This window comes from Lepeophtheirus salmonis, chromosome 5 (assembly GCF_016086655.4).
Source record: "Lepeophtheirus salmonis chromosome 5, UVic_Lsal_1.4, whole genome shotgun sequence".
In the NCBI taxonomy this organism is placed as follows: Eukaryota; Metazoa; Arthropoda; class Copepoda; order Siphonostomatoida; family Caligidae; genus Lepeophtheirus; species Lepeophtheirus salmonis.
Window position 1 is genome coordinate 70763753 of NC_052135.2, and position 15248 is coordinate 70779000.

The following is a 15248-nucleotide window of genomic DNA, read 5'->3' on the forward strand; positions in this document are numbered from 1 at the left end:
ATAAAGTTCTAGATTGAAAGTGTATAGTTTTTTTTTTCACCGCACCCGGTATAGAATTACATATATTTTATATGGGATCATCCAACCCTGAGAAAAGGTAATTTCAAGGTCAGAAATCAACTTTTTAGAGGGTTTTGTTGAGAGAGGAAAAAGAAAATTTTCATATGGATCTCTGTTTGTTTTTCATATTCCGAAATTGGGCCAAGCCTATAATCAAACAGTTTAAAAATACTCTAAAAGTTCAAACCAAAAATTCTCGAAAATCAGATTAGTTACGAAATTGTTTTTATTTACTTGTATAATTAGCTTAATTTTAATTATTAACTGGTCCGGATGATAGTTTGGAGAATATTATTTAGTATCATTCAGAGGAGGTGTAGTATGGCACCACATGCCATAGGCAAGTTCATGTGTAAATTTTACTACCACCAGCCAAGAACTTTAATAAAGTTGTTTCGCTTAAAAAAAATGAAACCTTTTATAGGAATGTTTGAGCGAAATTTCAGGTCTTGTATTAGTTTTTGGTAATAAATTTCAAATTTTCTTTGATTTCAGAATATACATTTTTTTTTAAATTATAATTTTTGAATTTCAATAACGGCTAATCCGGAGAAGTTGTCATGGAGTAAGACAATAACCTATTCAAAATGCCATGCTTCTACAGTGTTATCTCTTGAAAAAAGACAAAACAATCTTTATTTTGGAAATTAGTACTAAAATATAGCATTACTCTTTATTTCGCATAAAACCATTTTAAGAGACATTTTAGTAACTTATCAAAATTTTAAGAAAGTTATTTTCTAAAGCCCCTCTATGAAGAAAAAAAAGGAGAATAACTTGAGGAAATTTTGATGATTTACGTACTATATACGTAGATGTTCATGAAAGAATATAAAATATTTTTGTTCAAAAGAACACTCAATAATTTACATATACATGTAGAATATGAACAACACATATTTCTCATTTTAAATGAAATTAAAATATGCAATCGTATACATCAATAATTTCATAATAATTTTTCCGCCAAATATCCTTAATGGTCTTTCAGCTAAATGTTCATTTAGCAAATTGTTCTTCAGCAAAAATGCTTTCGTCTAAAAGTCCACTAATGTATTGAAATATCATATTTTATTAGATCACGGATTTTGGTGTAGGTAATAAGATAACCCGTACGAAAAAAAGGCATGAAATTTCGATGATAAATTGATCATAACTTCCTTAATAGCTAGAGACATGATTTTGGTATCAAAATGTCCTTTTTACCAGTATTTATTAAAAAATAAACAGGTTTTAAAGGAAAAAATTGAATTCGATTTTTTTATAAAATGCCTAGATTAAGTGTGTATCATTTTTTTACATTTTCAGAAAGGAAAAAAACATAAGTTAGTTTCAAATTTCCTTAAGTTATTTTCATCTTTATTAACTAATTGACTTTTTATAAACTTTGACCGAGATGCCCGACCTAAAGATGACATCGCAGAACAATGAAATTTTGCATTGATTATTTTCTTACCAAATGAGTTTATAATATACACGGTCGAACAGATAATTCCTGACAAAGTTTGACTTCATCAAGATGAATAACGAGGCATAGTAGTCAAGTTAAAGGCCATATCTGAAAGGTTGAGAGTCTGGGTACGATCTTTGGCCGTAGAAATTTGAACAACAACGATGAAAGCGATGCGAAGAGTGACTATTGATGAATAACCCCTAGCAGGAAACGACACCAGGGCTATCATTGACTCCACCGGATACAGGATACGGTATGGATGACACATCCACCGGCGAGAGGTGAATCGCTGAGAACACGGCCGAGGTCTTACCGATGAAGAAAAGTAAGTAACTTGACTCCATCATGGTCCTCAGCGTCGTCTTGAGTGAGGGAGACGTCAATCCGCCTTTCTTTTACCGACCAAAGTAAAGGGTCACCACGGAGGACTAGTCCAAGTGGTAAGAAAACATTTACACTGTTAGGCGAGCTGTATCTGTAGGCTCGAGGTTAACCCATGTGATCTCCTCAAGAACATTATTGTCTTGTTAAGGAGCAAGGTCACGGCGGGGCACTTGTATTTAAACAAACAGGACTCTGCACCGGTGGCAAAACTTTCCGAGATTGCTTTCAAACCAGCTTTCTTTTGACGTCGAGACCTGACCTCTCCCTTCCCAGCTCAGGATTTAACTATCAGTTAGACCCAGTATTTACCACAGTCATTTCAATTTTTTCACTGGATATAAAGTGCTCTTAAAAATATATTTTCTAGTGGGGAAAATCAAGAAAAGTATTAAACACTAAGGCAACAATTATTATGCCCTTGAAATGAACTCAAGGGAAATCAGAAAACTCAAACTGGACTCGATTAAAATATTTAGGCTTTGGACTTGTAAAAAAAGACTTGAAACTTGACTTGGACCTGTGGCATGATGCCTTTTTGTTATCTCTGCCATTTACATTGTAATATGAATAAAAAAATTCACAAAGGATATATTATAATTGAACCAGTCTTTGAAAGAACTTTTAGGACCAAAAAGTGTAATAACCAACCTATTAAAATGATATGACTTTTCATATCTTGTTAAAATATATATATATTTTTAAACTATAATATCATTAGCATACATATATTAACATACTTTCATAGGAATATGTAACTCTACATCTGCGTTTCTTAAACTGTAAGCCATGGGAATTACCAGATGCACCGCAAAATTTCAGTTTTGTTTCCTAAAGAAAACAGGTTTTGGCTATCTCATTAATGTGTCTTGAATAAAAAAAGTTTAAGACTCACTGTGCTTACCCTTTAGAGGAGTGTTCGGCTATAGAGATGTTGACTTTGACCTTTACTTTAGAAAACATAGTATTTTGATTAGATTTTTCGAAATATTAAATTCCATAAATATAATATAATGTATATACAATGGCTAGTATTCGAATATTCTTTGTTTGATTAACATCCTTGGTCGGAAATCTTCAGCCTGTGGGCCACATCTAGTCCAAAATCTGGCAATTCAATAAAATTATATGTTAATCCCTTGTCTTTTATGACCTCCAATAACAAAACCGTGATTATGCCGCTGCTTTAATCAAGCCTTTAAAATAAGATTTTCTCCAAAGCGGTTTGAATTATTTGTATGTTTAATAATATAGAATAACTTTGACAATTGTCCTCCACGAGACATAACATAGGTAATTTGACCCTTTCACTCAAAATATTTGCTGACCCCTATTATAAATGTTTTATTTGAAATAAATCTGTCAAGTTCTGTTAACCCTGGGTTCTCACCCAAAAAAATTGGTATCGGTCGGCTTCTAGATAAAATGTATAATTATTGTATCAAGATTTAGTTAATCATGGAAATGATAGTTCAAAATTAATATTATCATAAATTAGGGACTACGTCTAGTGTTGTATCGGGCCTTATTTGGGACAGAAGACTCCGGTCCAGTACATTGCCGTCCCTTTCAGTCAAGTACCATTGGTTGGTACTTAAAGAAGTTAAAATTGATTCTTTGTGACGTCATTGAAGAGTGTTTTTCCTTTTTTAAATTATTCTCTTATATAAAAGAATAAAATTATAAAGTTAAGCAAAAATATAAGTTCGTATTATGTATATTGCATTATAGTGAGAATAGATCATAACTATTTTTTGCAAGATACTCTTAATATATGTCTCATATATCTTATTTGGATGAATAAATCATCGATATATTTAGGAGAAAATCCAAGAACCGATAGTTAAGGACATGGACACATCCTAAGACTAGAATGGATTGGACAGAATAAATAATGACTAACATAACTTTAAGTACGACCAAGGAGTACTTTAGTACAGTAAGTACTCCCTGTATAAACATAGCAGCACTAAGTTATTTTGCTAGCATCACGTGATCATAACAAAAAGCCCCACGTTTTAATTAGTTGTCTCAGATTTGTCAATTGGGTCGCATCTCGTACTTACTTTTTTGTTATAAGTTATAACTTATTAGTTAATTAATTCAACTAAGAGAATGACGGAAATGGTTTCGGCATTTGCTGCTGCTAAAAGTTCTCCCAATATGCTCAAGGTAAATCTAAGTTCTTTGTAGGGTAAATTTGATCAAATATCTTAGAATTATTAATTAAATATTATTGATTGAATAATTGTTTTTATTTCACACAGGTAAAAAAGAAGAAAATCACGAAACAAGATTTACTGAAGGATAATAAAATGAGTAGTTCTGACTACAATAAATTTGAAAATGATTTTTTGAACTTATCTTCAATTTTGAATAAAAACAAAAAAGATAAACGCCGAAATTCATCATCGAATGAAAAGGTAGTATTAAAAATGCGGATTTCTCTTAATGTTGTGATATGCTAATATTTATATTTATGTTGTAAAATATCTTTTTTCTAATTTTCTTTATTATTAGACCATTGAAATTTTGAAAAAAAATAGTCCATCTAAAAAAGTGAAGAAAGGCCTTACAGTGAAGATCAACGTGAAGTCAAGTAAATTGATTAAAGTAAGCTCAAATACAAATATAATTCCAATAAGTTCAAATTCATTTTAAATTATATTCATAGACTGAGAGGCTCAGAGGAAGACCACCTACTCCTAAGGTATATAGTCTTTTAATATCCCGAATTACACTTATATTATATTATCTAATTTATTAATGTTTTCATGCATTATAGGTACCAAATAAAGCGTCTAAGAGCAATGCCAGCTCCTTAAAACCGGATGTGGAACCATTGAATTTATCTGTATGATCTTGTTTTCTCTTGAAAATTATTTTTTCATTTCTAATTTTAATGTTTAATCTGCACATTTAAATAGGGACTGAAGACAAATAAAAGCAACTCTAAGAAGCGTCCTTTTGAGGAGGATAGACAAACCAAGACATCACCTTCTTCTAAGAAGAAAAATAATGCACCAGGAGTAAGATTCAACGATATTTTATGTTATAATTAAAGTAATTATCATTGTACATATTTCAGCAAGTGGAACACACAGAACAAAGTCCAAAATTCATTCCTATCCGAAAAGCTCTTAAGATGAAATTAGATAAAAATGAAGACAGTAGATCCGTTGGTGATGAAACACTTGCTTGGATGATTCAACCACACTCGGTTGATCACTTCTTTAAGAACGTTTTTGAGGAGAAACCTTTGTATATCCCCAGGAAACAGAATAGAAACTATTATAAGGATGTCCTTTCAACGAAACAATTTGATGAAATGCTTCAAAATCAGCGGATTATCTTTGGTAAGAATTTGGATGTCACCACCTTTGTTAATGACAAGAGAGAGAATCATGCACCAGAAGGGCGGGCTTATCCATCTGTTGTTTGGGACTTTTATAATAACGGATGTAGCTTAAGATTACTCAACCCTCAAACATTCAACGAAAAGATATGGAAATTATGTGCTACTCTTCAGGAATGCTTAGGAAGTATGGTGGGTGCAAACATGTATCTTACACCCCCTGGAACTCAGGGATTTGCTCCTCATTACGATGATGTCGATGTTTTTATTTTACAATTGGAAGGCAAAAAGCATTGGCGAGTCTATGAACCCCCCACTAAGCTACCTCGGTTTTCCAGTCCCAATTTTAGTCAAAGTGAGATGAAAGAGCCTATCATGGATATAGTACTGGAGGCAGGAGATTTATTGTACATGCCTAGAGGTACGATTCATCAGGGGAACTGTTTGGAAGATGTTCACTCCCTTCATATTACAATTTCTTGTCATCAGCGAAACTCATTCGGGGATCTTTTTAGTAAAATCCTTAATGACACTATAGAAACCGCCATGGAAGAAGATGTAGAATTCCGCAAAGGATTGCCTAGAGATTATTTCAAGTATGCTGGTGCCATTCATTCTGATAAAGACACACCGGAACGAAACAAATTTATGCAAACCATGAAAAAACTATTCTCCAAGCTTCATGAATATGCTCCTATTGACGATGGAGTTGATAAAATGGCTAAGGAATTTCTACATTCCACCCTTCCACCTTTTTTATCTACTAATGAATCCCGAAGAACAGTAGAATGTGGAGGAGAAAAATGGAATTCTGGAGCGGGGCACGTCGTAAATAGAGTTGAATTTGATCCAGGTACTGAAATAAGGCTTTTGAGAGCTAACTGCCTACGAATGGTCCGAGAAGAGGATTCTCTTCGACTTTATTATAACACTGAGAATTCACGGGAGTACCAAGAAATTGATTCCCAGTTTTTAGAAATTGAAGATGATTTTGCAGGTGCTATTGACCATTTGATAGAATCCTATCCAAATTATATTAAGGTTGAGGACTTGCCCTTAGAAGATGATGCGCTTAAGTTTACTCTTGTACAAAATATGTGGGAGAAAAAACTTATTTTGACAAAAGCACCTTTGGAATCCCATTACGATTAAAATATGATTATAATTTAAAATATTTAATTTCGTATCAAAATAAAAAGAAAACAAACTCATAAACATAGTATAAATAATTAATTAATTTAAAGACGTGAATTCATACTGTGAACAAATCAAAGGATCCAGGGGTATGACTAAGATGACTTCTTGAATTCAATTTTATCCACTTTTACTTCATCGTCAACGAGTTGGTAGACATAGTTAATAACAGTGGAGCTTTGAATATCCATGAGAATGAATGAGGGCTTTTGTGAACACTCATTCACTACTGAATAGGCCCCGGTCACAGATCCTGGATTGACATAAAATCTTCCTTCATGTTCGTAAGCCTCAAATCGATGCGTATGCCCAGATATAAATATATCACAGTCAAGTTGTCTGTTGACAGCTGCAAGTGCCTCGGCTTCTCCCCAGGGTACAATTTGATGGCCATGAACGAGTCCAATCTTAAATTGCCCAACACATACAACTTTTTGCTCGGGCCAATTCATGCCTTCATCAAAGTCTCCTCTTACAACATGAACATCATTTGTAAGAGTTTTTAAATAATCAAAGGATTCCTTCGTGCAAAGATTCCCTGGAATTCAATTAAAATACATTCGTATTCGAAAGGAAATACCTCTCCATAGCTATAAATACATGATACATCCATTTATGATTTACCTGTGCAAAGAATGTGTTGAATCCGCCCTGGCACAAGAAGTTTCTTAAATTTACTGGGTAGACAGGAGGAACGAAATGGTATATGAAGGTCACCCAGAACAAGAACCAACATCTTTTAATCTTTCAACAAATTAAATTGATCGGATTTCCTTTAAGACGCCCCCTTAATTATAAAAATCGTATTTTTTAATTCCTTCTTCTTGTCAGTGAACAAAAAGTAACAGCAATACTTATTGGTTATTATTAGTAGTTTGCTCTAATCACGCAACATCGTCTAAAAAAAGAGGTTTTGTTATCCCTGATATATAAAGCTATGCTTTATTAAAATATGAAATTAATACCCTAGACTTATTTAATATCTACTATTAATTAACTCCAATTGTGTACAAGTGCTGTCCATTTTTGTACTAATCTTTGTTGAAGAATGTATGAATAATATTTGACATTTACTCAACATTGCCCAATTTATCGCTATTCTTCTTGGATTTTAAACATCAAAGTGCAGAGTTGAGTAATAAATAGGCATCCCAATAATTCAAATATTATTGTATATAAAAAGTGACATTTACGTATTTGTAAAAAAGGGATATTTATATATATATATAAAGTGTATTTTTCTTTTTTAACATTTTCAATAAAATATAACATTCAGTTAATTAATGAAGAAATATATCTATAGAAATCCACTTATATACGCAAAGCTATCACCTGTTTTTAGACAACATATGGTATAAAAAGTAAGCAATAAGTTAAAATATTACAATTAAAACATTGAAAAACTAATTGTGTTTATTTGGCAGTCCTGATGAAGTATCAAACAAATGAATGCCCGAGTCTTTAATATCCTTCGACAATAGCCGAGGTCCATCCCCAATTTCTGTAGCAATAAGATACTTAAGTCCATTTGGATGAGATTTAACTTCAAGACCTTGCAAAAGATCTTTGTCCAGTGTATTTGGAGATATGGTTTTACCAATAATGAAGTCTTCTTTTGAGGATGGAGGGAAAAAATGTTGAATATACCCAGCAACGAGATTTACGTTCGAAGATGGCATAAAAAGGCATGCATTTGGACCTGCATCATAGGTATAACAAACCTTAAAAAAAAGAATAGGTAATTGATGCAATGTGAGTTAAATATAAATTAATGTTTAACCATATTTTTTCCAAATTTATTATTGATCTGATGGACTAAGGATGATACGGAATGGGAAGTATCGTTCAAATAGGGGTTTGGAGGGTATGTATCCATACAAATAGCATGGAATTGATTGCTATCCTTCATTACAATTTCTGCAAATCTTTCAAAATCCTTGTTTTTCACAGCCTACAATTTACTGGTAAGAAAAAAAACCAAAATAACCAATTATTCACAAATAATACCTCTAAAATCCTATTCATGCGTTCAGGAACATCCTTTTCAACTCTATATTTCAATAAAGTACTTGTTTTAACACCATTTTTCATTCCAACTGAACTAGGAACCTTCTTTCTGGAATCTGAAACCTTTACATACCGATGGTTTTTATTATTTTTTAGAAAATGATTTAATTAGAATCCAACTTACAACACAAATCAACACCTTAATATCACTCCAATGTTCCAATGGATAAATAGTTTCCGAAAAAGAATCGGAACCATCTGAAAGTTTGCCCATATGCCACTGCACAAAACCACCAAGAGTGCTTCGACATGCAGAACCAGAACCTAATCGAGCTAGAGAGCTAATATCTCCAGTAACTTCAAATAATTGGCAAAGAGCGTAAACTAGACAGGCATAGCCAGCTGCTGAAGAAGCTAATCCAGCCGCTGTAGGAAAATTATTCTCAGAGCATATACGAATTTTAAGGTTCTTGAACGATGAACCGGATTTGTTTCGAACTTGCGATAAACAACGTATAAGTCTAGGATTATCCATTGATTCCTCTCTTCCATTAAGCCATATTTGATCTTTTTCAAACTTTGAACTCGCCATTATGGAGGTTGTAGCTCTCATCTAAGTTAAAAGTGTATAATTATTCCATAAAGGGAAATATAATTTGTAATTGCATACCTCATTTGTGTCTAATGTAAGAGAAAATGAATCGTTGACCGGCAAAATAAGCTCTTCATCTCGTTTGCCCCCTAAAATATAATATCATTGAATATTAATTAATTAATATAAGAACTAGATGTAAATTTATTAATTAGTATTTACAGTATTTAATGACAGCTATATTGACAGGAGCAATGCAGGTTACTATGATGGGGTCCATGCTTGAAGGTACGTTACTTATGAGAGACTAAAAGTAAAAAGACGAAAAATATAAATACGAATTATAAACACACACACAGGTACTATGAATGTTACATCGGTGGTTCTGTAATATTCACGTCCTTAAAAGTTGGAGAAATTCTTAGAAAAATATACCATATTCTTTTCCTTTTCCAATGTGTAGTTAAGTATTATTGTATAAAAGTACTAATGAAAGTTTACAACTAAGCTACTATCCACAGTATTTTTTCCTGCTTCAGATAAAAAATAAAATAAGTCTACGCATGCCTTTAGTACGATGAACAAAATATTTTTTGCGGCTGTTTAATTTACCAATATTTCAATAACGTTTTTATGAATGAAATAGGTCTTCCTACGAGGATGAGAACACCATTAATAAAAGCCCTTACAAAACTATACCTCTTTTCGTAATATTATTAATACCATCCAAGCCCATAATAAATAATAAGATGTCGTATTTCATTGAGCCAGCACAATGTATATTGTATTTTTAAAACTTTTCATATGATCGCATATTAATCTCAAAGAGATGATACTTTTCTTATCTACTATTTATAAATTCGTCTACATGGATACGTTTCTAATACTACCAAGGAATTATATTACCTATTTTTATTCTCCAAAAATAGTTACTTCACAGAAACATTCAAGGTAGCTCTCAAATAAATTTAAGTAGTTGAGTCCCCTTTTTTTTATTATCAAATATTGTATTACACGTTTAAAGCCTTAATACTTTATAGTCCAAAGTTGGAGATCCTTAATAAAAAACTTATTCCATTAAATTTATTATTTTATATCATAGATTACCTATACATTTGTATTACAAATATATAGCTACATTTTTAATAAAATATGACATTAATAGAGCTAACGTCTACTATTTATTACCTTAAATTCCAAGGCATAATAACTTTTTATGACTGAAAAAATGTGACATGTATGTACGTGTGTACTACTATCAAATACATCACGTGGTATTATATGTTTATTTCTTTTAATTTATTAAAGGATAAATTGTGTGATAAAACAAATTTGTACAAAGCAATTTTTATTTTGCCGTCCGGTATGCCTTGATAGGTTGCGTGCCTTAGGTTCAATATCTCTAAAGGTACCGTATTTTTTCCTACCATATAGTGCAATATTGTTAATTAATTATAATTAAAATTTAAAATTTCTATGACCACCTTATACTTATTATATGTAGAAATTCAGAGTCTGTGTTGTAGAACTATGGTACATTATCTATTTTCAATTGTTATAAAAATAGAGGTAATTCAATATTCAAATTACAATTTCTTAGTGTACTGAATTTGAGGTGTTCTACAGAAAGGTACAACAAATAATTATTTTAGGTACCGGTTGCACCAACACAACTTTAGTTTACATTTGGCAAGTTATTACGCCCCTAAGTTTAAGCTGCCTTAAATTTAAATCGAGTTGGTGCAACGTAACCTTGCCTCAGTGATTTCAGATTTGACAAAAAAATTATCGTGTGATGTTAAATAACAGCTATTGATATCTAAAAGGTCCCCTCATGTAACATTTTTCTAGAGTGACCTTTAAAACACAATACCTCTTTTAAATCGACCTAAAAAAACACAATACCTTTTTTAGATCGACTTGAAAAAACAAAACACCTCTTAAACGGCTTCCCTCTAATCTTTTTATACTTTGAAAAAAATGGGACGGCGTCCGTATCCTCTTGGTTCCTGCGGCTTTATATTTTTTTCTTGTAGATAGGGCAAGTAGTCAGTCACATGCTCATAACTTCAAATAATATAGGCTACCTTTATATTAGGAAGAAAAAAAAAGAAACAGAAAATTAACGAGGTCACTCTGACAATATGAAAAATATTTGGGAGGCCAACAGTTTAGCTGTTATGACGTTTCCTTAAAATAGCTGAGAGCAATTTTAAGAACAGAGAAATAAAGAAAATCCCACTAATTCTGCGGACTTCCCCGAGCAATTATAACGATTTCTATCCTCAATTTATTTCCAAGTTTATAATTGCCTTATACACTAAAAATCTTGCCAAGATGTGATCTTTCAGAAGACCATTAAAATAATAAATATTCAACGAAAATTTTCATCCATGGGTCTTATAAGTTTCACACTTATTACAACTATTGACTCAAAACAAGATACCTTGCACCAGGAACGTTGCTAGTTTTCCTTATTGGGTCGGGGGTTAGCCCCAAAAATTATCAACGCTGTATTATATTTAATTATATAAATAGGTTTATTAAATAAATATATATATATATATGAAAATTATTTTTTCCCTCAAGATCCCCCCCTAAGGTGGTGGTGTGGAACATGTCCTAGAAAGCATCGCATCTTTTTCTAGTTAGTAATCTGAATATGATTTTTTTACTTTCCAAATCTGTTGTCATTATTACAGGGTAAGGACTCAAAAATTAGAATAATCTTCGAGGCCGTCTCCTGATGGCCTCCTAAGTCTGAATTGTTCAATCTCTCTATTTTTGTGAGAAATACTATGAAGAAGCGGCTGTGACCATTTTAAAAATCCTCTCACAACTTTGTTTGTGGCATGGCCATTTCAACACTTTCTTTGGTCATTGGATCAAGCTAATCCACTCAGAAGTTGTTAAGGAGCAGTTAAGAGGTGGCTCTGACATTCCTTCTGACAAGTTGATCAGATCATGGATGCTAGAAGCCCCACTGTTTATAGTAGGCGTTTTTAAATACTGAAAGATAGGCTATCGGTTGCCCGTTTAGTCCACTCTCTCACCTGATAGCCAGGATTTGTTCTATCCTTATGATTATCTCCTTCTGACCACCAGAGCAAACTAGATCTTGTAGGAACATTGAAATGTGAGCATACACAGCAAATCTTTTTACTTTTCGTATCACGAGTTCCCGCACCTATTTTTTCTGGGACCTGAGAGAATTAAGTTGATATATGACGTGTCTCTGCAATTCTATCCAACACTTTGGTATTGAACCAACATGGATTATACACACGAATTATAAACTCAACTATGAATCCCAGTCCATGCTTTGATACCCTGAGTCTTAAAAGTCTGTTAGCAGTGGCGAGCCAGCAGCTGTGGTAAACAGGTCTGATCTCCAAGAAAGCCATCTTTTTATGAAAAACTCCTTCCCTGATAGAACACCCAATCATATGACTGTAGCATTAATCTGTATACAAATATTGAATAAGCTCATCACACAGTTTGACTAGGGGCGGGCAATAGAAACTCCGATGGATATCCAAGCTAATAGGGAAGTCTAGCAACTTTCCTATTGGTCTAGATTATCTATTATCTGAGAGAGTTGGGCCATCATGCTCAAAAATTAGACGGTATAATGGAAATTCATTAGTATGTAGAATACACACCAACCAAACCAGTTTTAACCTAAGCTTCATTTCAAGTTTTCGCATAACTCCAGTATTTACAGGGTGTCCACGATAAATTGGAACTATCTTAAAATTCAACCTGCTTGATAAAAATGGAATTTGGAGTGTATTTGTTAATATCAAAAAGTTAGACATGATATTAAACAATAAATTTATTCAACATGTCCTCCCTCAGCAGCCACCATCTTCTCCATCCTGTCCCTAAAGGATTTGCATGCCCTGATGACTTCCGCGGAATCGACAGCATTCCACTCCCTCGTAATGGAGCCCTTCACGGCCACGATGCTCTTGTGGCTGACCTTGCACACCTCCCTCTCCAACTTCCCCTACCAGTAGTAATCAAACGGATTGAGGTTGGGAGAGTTGGAGGGCCAGGTGTTGCGATCCCGGAAAGTGATGTCGTGGGAGTTGAAGAGGTTAGTGGTCCTCATGGCGATGTGTACGGGCGCTGAGTCTTGTTGGAATATGAACTCCTCCAAGCGGCCGTATCCTTCATCCAGGGGATGACGAACTCCTCCATGACTTCGCAGTACCTTATCGCGTTAACCTTTTCCTTGGGATTGAAGAAGAAAGAGGCATCACCTCACCAGTGCTGCAGATGACACCCAGGGTCATCATGGAGGCCGGGAACTTTGTGGTGAAGACCGCAGGGACCTCTTCTCTCTCCTTGGCAAGCCACCTGTCATTCTGGACGTTGTAGCTTCTGTCGACAGTCCAGTTCTTCTCGTCGGAGAAGAAGATGATTCTTCCTCTATGGCTCTTCAGGTCATTGAGGAGATGCTTACCGTTGTTGAGCCTGGTGGCCTTCATGGATGCCGTGAGGATGTGTTGTTTGGCCATTCGGTATGACGACCTGTACCCGAGGTCATCATTTACAGCCTTGGAGCTGCTTGCTCACTCCATGGTTCTTGGCCAACCTGGACAAGGAAGTCCCCGGCGAAGCCTTGATGGACTTCCGGAGGCCTTCAAGGAAGCGGGGAGTGCGGATTCGGTCACTTCTCATGTTGTGGGCCTTGCGGCAGACCTTCCCCTCAACCTCCCAGGCATTGAAGACCCGGTACACCGTGGTCTTGGGGTAGTTAAGAAGCTTGTAGATAGCAGAGGGCTTGTGTCCCGCGTGAGCCAATTCGAAGATGGCGTCTCTCCTTGCTTGTTCCATGATGACTATTGTTTGTTGTCAAAACAATTGTGGTGGAAGCTATAGTGTATTGTTCACGCAACCTTTTATATTAGTATGATTTAACACCAAATATCCACATTATGGATCTGGATAAAGTTTAAAGTAGTTCCAATTTATCGTGGACACCCTGTACATCAGTGTTAACATTTATTGAGATGACTTCGATGGTTATTACTAGTTTAAATAAAAATAAACTTTACAATTTGTGAAGTGCCTGATTCTTCCTTGTTTGCTTTCTCTGGTACAAAGTGGAACAAGTGATAACTCAATGGCTCACTAACAACACTAAAGTGTGATCCTACCCATAAATTTCAAATTGATCACCCCATTAGTCAAGTCGATTATTCTATCAAAGTGACTACATGAGATTGGCTCCTCCTCTCTAAACCTCTTCTCAAACTCGTCTCTCATCTCCTACATCAACTTCTATTGCACTCATCTAATCTTATTTGGGTCATTGATTTACGTTAACGTTTTATTAAATTAAATCATACTTTGCTATCATGTGTATTAACTAGTATAAAGTCGATGGGAACTATGTAGAAATAGATTTTGTCTATGGATTTATAAAATGTTTAAAAGTTAACTTAAACTACTAATTGGACTTAATTATGACTTTTATTTCTACAATAAGTATAGCATCAACAGATCGTAAACTTACATAACTTAATGTTAAGCTATGATTAAAATATCTTCATATTTGAACTCTTCACATGAAGGACAATACAAATGCATTCACTTAATATGAATATCTATAAATTACATAAAGAAAGCCAGCATTAGAAAATATACAAAAAAACCACCGGTTTTTCTCTTATTTTCAAAGTGAAATTGATGTAGCTTAGGTTTGTCTTTTCAAAAATTAGATTTTTGAAATCTAAGTAAAAAACACTACCGGTTTTTGATTTTCGAAAAAATGAAAAGTACGACCCAGCTGGCGTCTAGCCTCAGTTTTAAAAGTAAAATAATTATGTACTTGGTGCCAATGGAAAGAGCTCACAAAAATCTACAATTTGATATTTGTTTTGTATTTGGTGCGATTAAAAATGTACGAGCAACAAACAAAACGGCAGAGGGTGTGCGATCTCCTCCACGTACATGTTGATCCCAAGGAGATCTGTGGACGCTGTTCTGAACAGGAGAAATGATCGCTTCTTGGCTGATTCAAGAGATCAGCTCTAGGAAACATTCAGGACCAAAGATGCAGCTCAGGTCATGGTCCTCGGCGTCGTGGTGTCCGACGGCAGCAAGATACCTCCCTGCTTCTTCAAGGCCAACGAGAAAGTCAACATGGAAGTGTACTACAAGGTTCTCATGTACCATGTCTTACCATGGTTGAGGAG

At 34.2% G+C, this 15248-nt stretch overlaps 3 protein-coding genes across 6 annotated transcripts; 1 reads left to right on the plus strand and 2 right to left on the minus strand.

The window, feature by feature from the left end:
- The first annotated feature begins 3513 nt into the window (after nucleotides 1–3513).
- On the plus strand, nucleotides 3514–6464 carry NO66 (Bifunctional lysine-specific demethylase and histidyl-hydroxylase NO66). Of its 2 annotated transcripts, XM_071888979.1 has the most exons (8): nucleotides 3514–3833; nucleotides 3881–4066; nucleotides 4162–4317; nucleotides 4415–4507; nucleotides 4569–4604; nucleotides 4680–4748; nucleotides 4822–4923; nucleotides 4983–6464. In XM_071888979.1, exons 2-8 carry the CDS (start codon nucleotides 4010–4012, stop codon nucleotides 6399–6401), a joined length of 1932 nt encoding a protein of 643 aa, XP_071745080.1. In that variant the 5' UTR covers nucleotides 3514–3833; nucleotides 3881–4009; the 3' UTR covers nucleotides 6402–6464. The 2 variants fall into 2 exon arrangements, with proteins under 2 accessions (XP_071745080.1, XP_040568665.1); XM_040712731.2 differs by having other exon boundaries at nucleotides 3641–4066.
- Nucleotides 6409–7304, minus strand: Vps29 (vacuolar protein sorting 29). Its single transcript, XM_040712736.1, has 2 exons — nucleotides 7068–7304; nucleotides 6409–6981 (listed from the first exon to the last, which is right to left on the minus strand). The coding sequence occupies exons 1-2, from the start codon at nucleotides 7177–7179 to the stop codon at nucleotides 6539–6541; spliced, it is 555 nt and encodes a 184-aa protein (XP_040568670.1). The 5' UTR covers nucleotides 7180–7304; the 3' UTR covers nucleotides 6409–6538.
- Nucleotides 7305–7656: 352 nt separating this feature from the next.
- Nucleotides 7657–9884, minus strand: Mvd (mevalonate diphosphate decarboxylase). Of its 3 annotated transcripts, none has more exons than XM_040712733.2 (7): nucleotides 9742–9884; nucleotides 9265–9349; nucleotides 9121–9191; nucleotides 8635–9063; nucleotides 8451–8573; nucleotides 8224–8394; nucleotides 7657–8164 (listed from the first exon to the last, which is right to left on the minus strand). In XM_040712733.2, exons 1-7 carry the CDS (start codon nucleotides 9766–9768, stop codon nucleotides 7847–7849), a joined length of 1224 nt encoding a protein of 407 aa, XP_040568667.1. In that variant the 5' UTR covers nucleotides 9769–9884; the 3' UTR covers nucleotides 7657–7846. The 3 variants fall into 3 exon arrangements, with proteins under 3 accessions (XP_040568667.1, XP_040568668.1, XP_040568669.1); XM_040712734.2 differs by lacking the exon at nucleotides 9742–9884 and adding an exon at nucleotides 9478–9619; XM_040712735.2 differs by lacking the exon at nucleotides 9742–9884 and adding an exon at nucleotides 9418–9555.
- Between the last annotated feature and the right edge of the window lie 5364 nt (nucleotides 9885–15248).

What these genes read in the sequence shown, in the direction of transcription:
- Vps29 (XM_040712736.1), bottom strand. Translation starts at nt 7,179, where the DNA reads ATGTTGGTTCTTGTTCTGGGTGACCTTCATATACCATTTCGTTCCTCC. An exon ending in TCAACACATTCTTTGCACAG is followed by an intron (nt 6,982 to 7,067) that starts GTAAATCATAAA and finishes ATTGAATTCCAG; the next exon opens with GGAATCTTTGCACGAAGGAA.
- Mvd (XM_040712733.2), bottom strand. Translation starts at nt 9,768, where the DNA reads ATGGTATTAATAATATTACGAAAAGAG. An exon ending in TAATAATATTACGAAAAGAG is followed by an intron (nt 9,350 to 9,741) that starts GTATAGTTTTGT and finishes TTTTACTTTTAG; the next exon opens with TCTCTCATAAGTAACGTACC. An exon ending in GCATGAATAGGATTTTAGAG is followed by an intron (nt 8,395 to 8,450) that starts GTATTATTTGTG and finishes AGTAAATTGTAG; the next exon opens with GCTGTGAAAAACAAGGATTT.
- NO66 (XM_071888979.1), top strand. Translation starts at nt 4,010, where the DNA reads ATGACGGAAATGGTTTCGGCATTTGCTGCTGCTAAAAGTTCTCCCAAT. An exon ending in ATTCATCATCGAATGAAAAG is followed by an intron (nt 4,318 to 4,414) that starts GTAGTATTAAAA and finishes CTTTATTATTAG; the next exon opens with ACCATTGAAATTTTGAAAAA. An exon ending in AGAAAAATAATGCACCAGGA is followed by an intron (nt 4,924 to 4,982) that starts GTAAGATTCAAC and finishes TACATATTTCAG; the next exon opens with CAAGTGGAACACACAGAACA.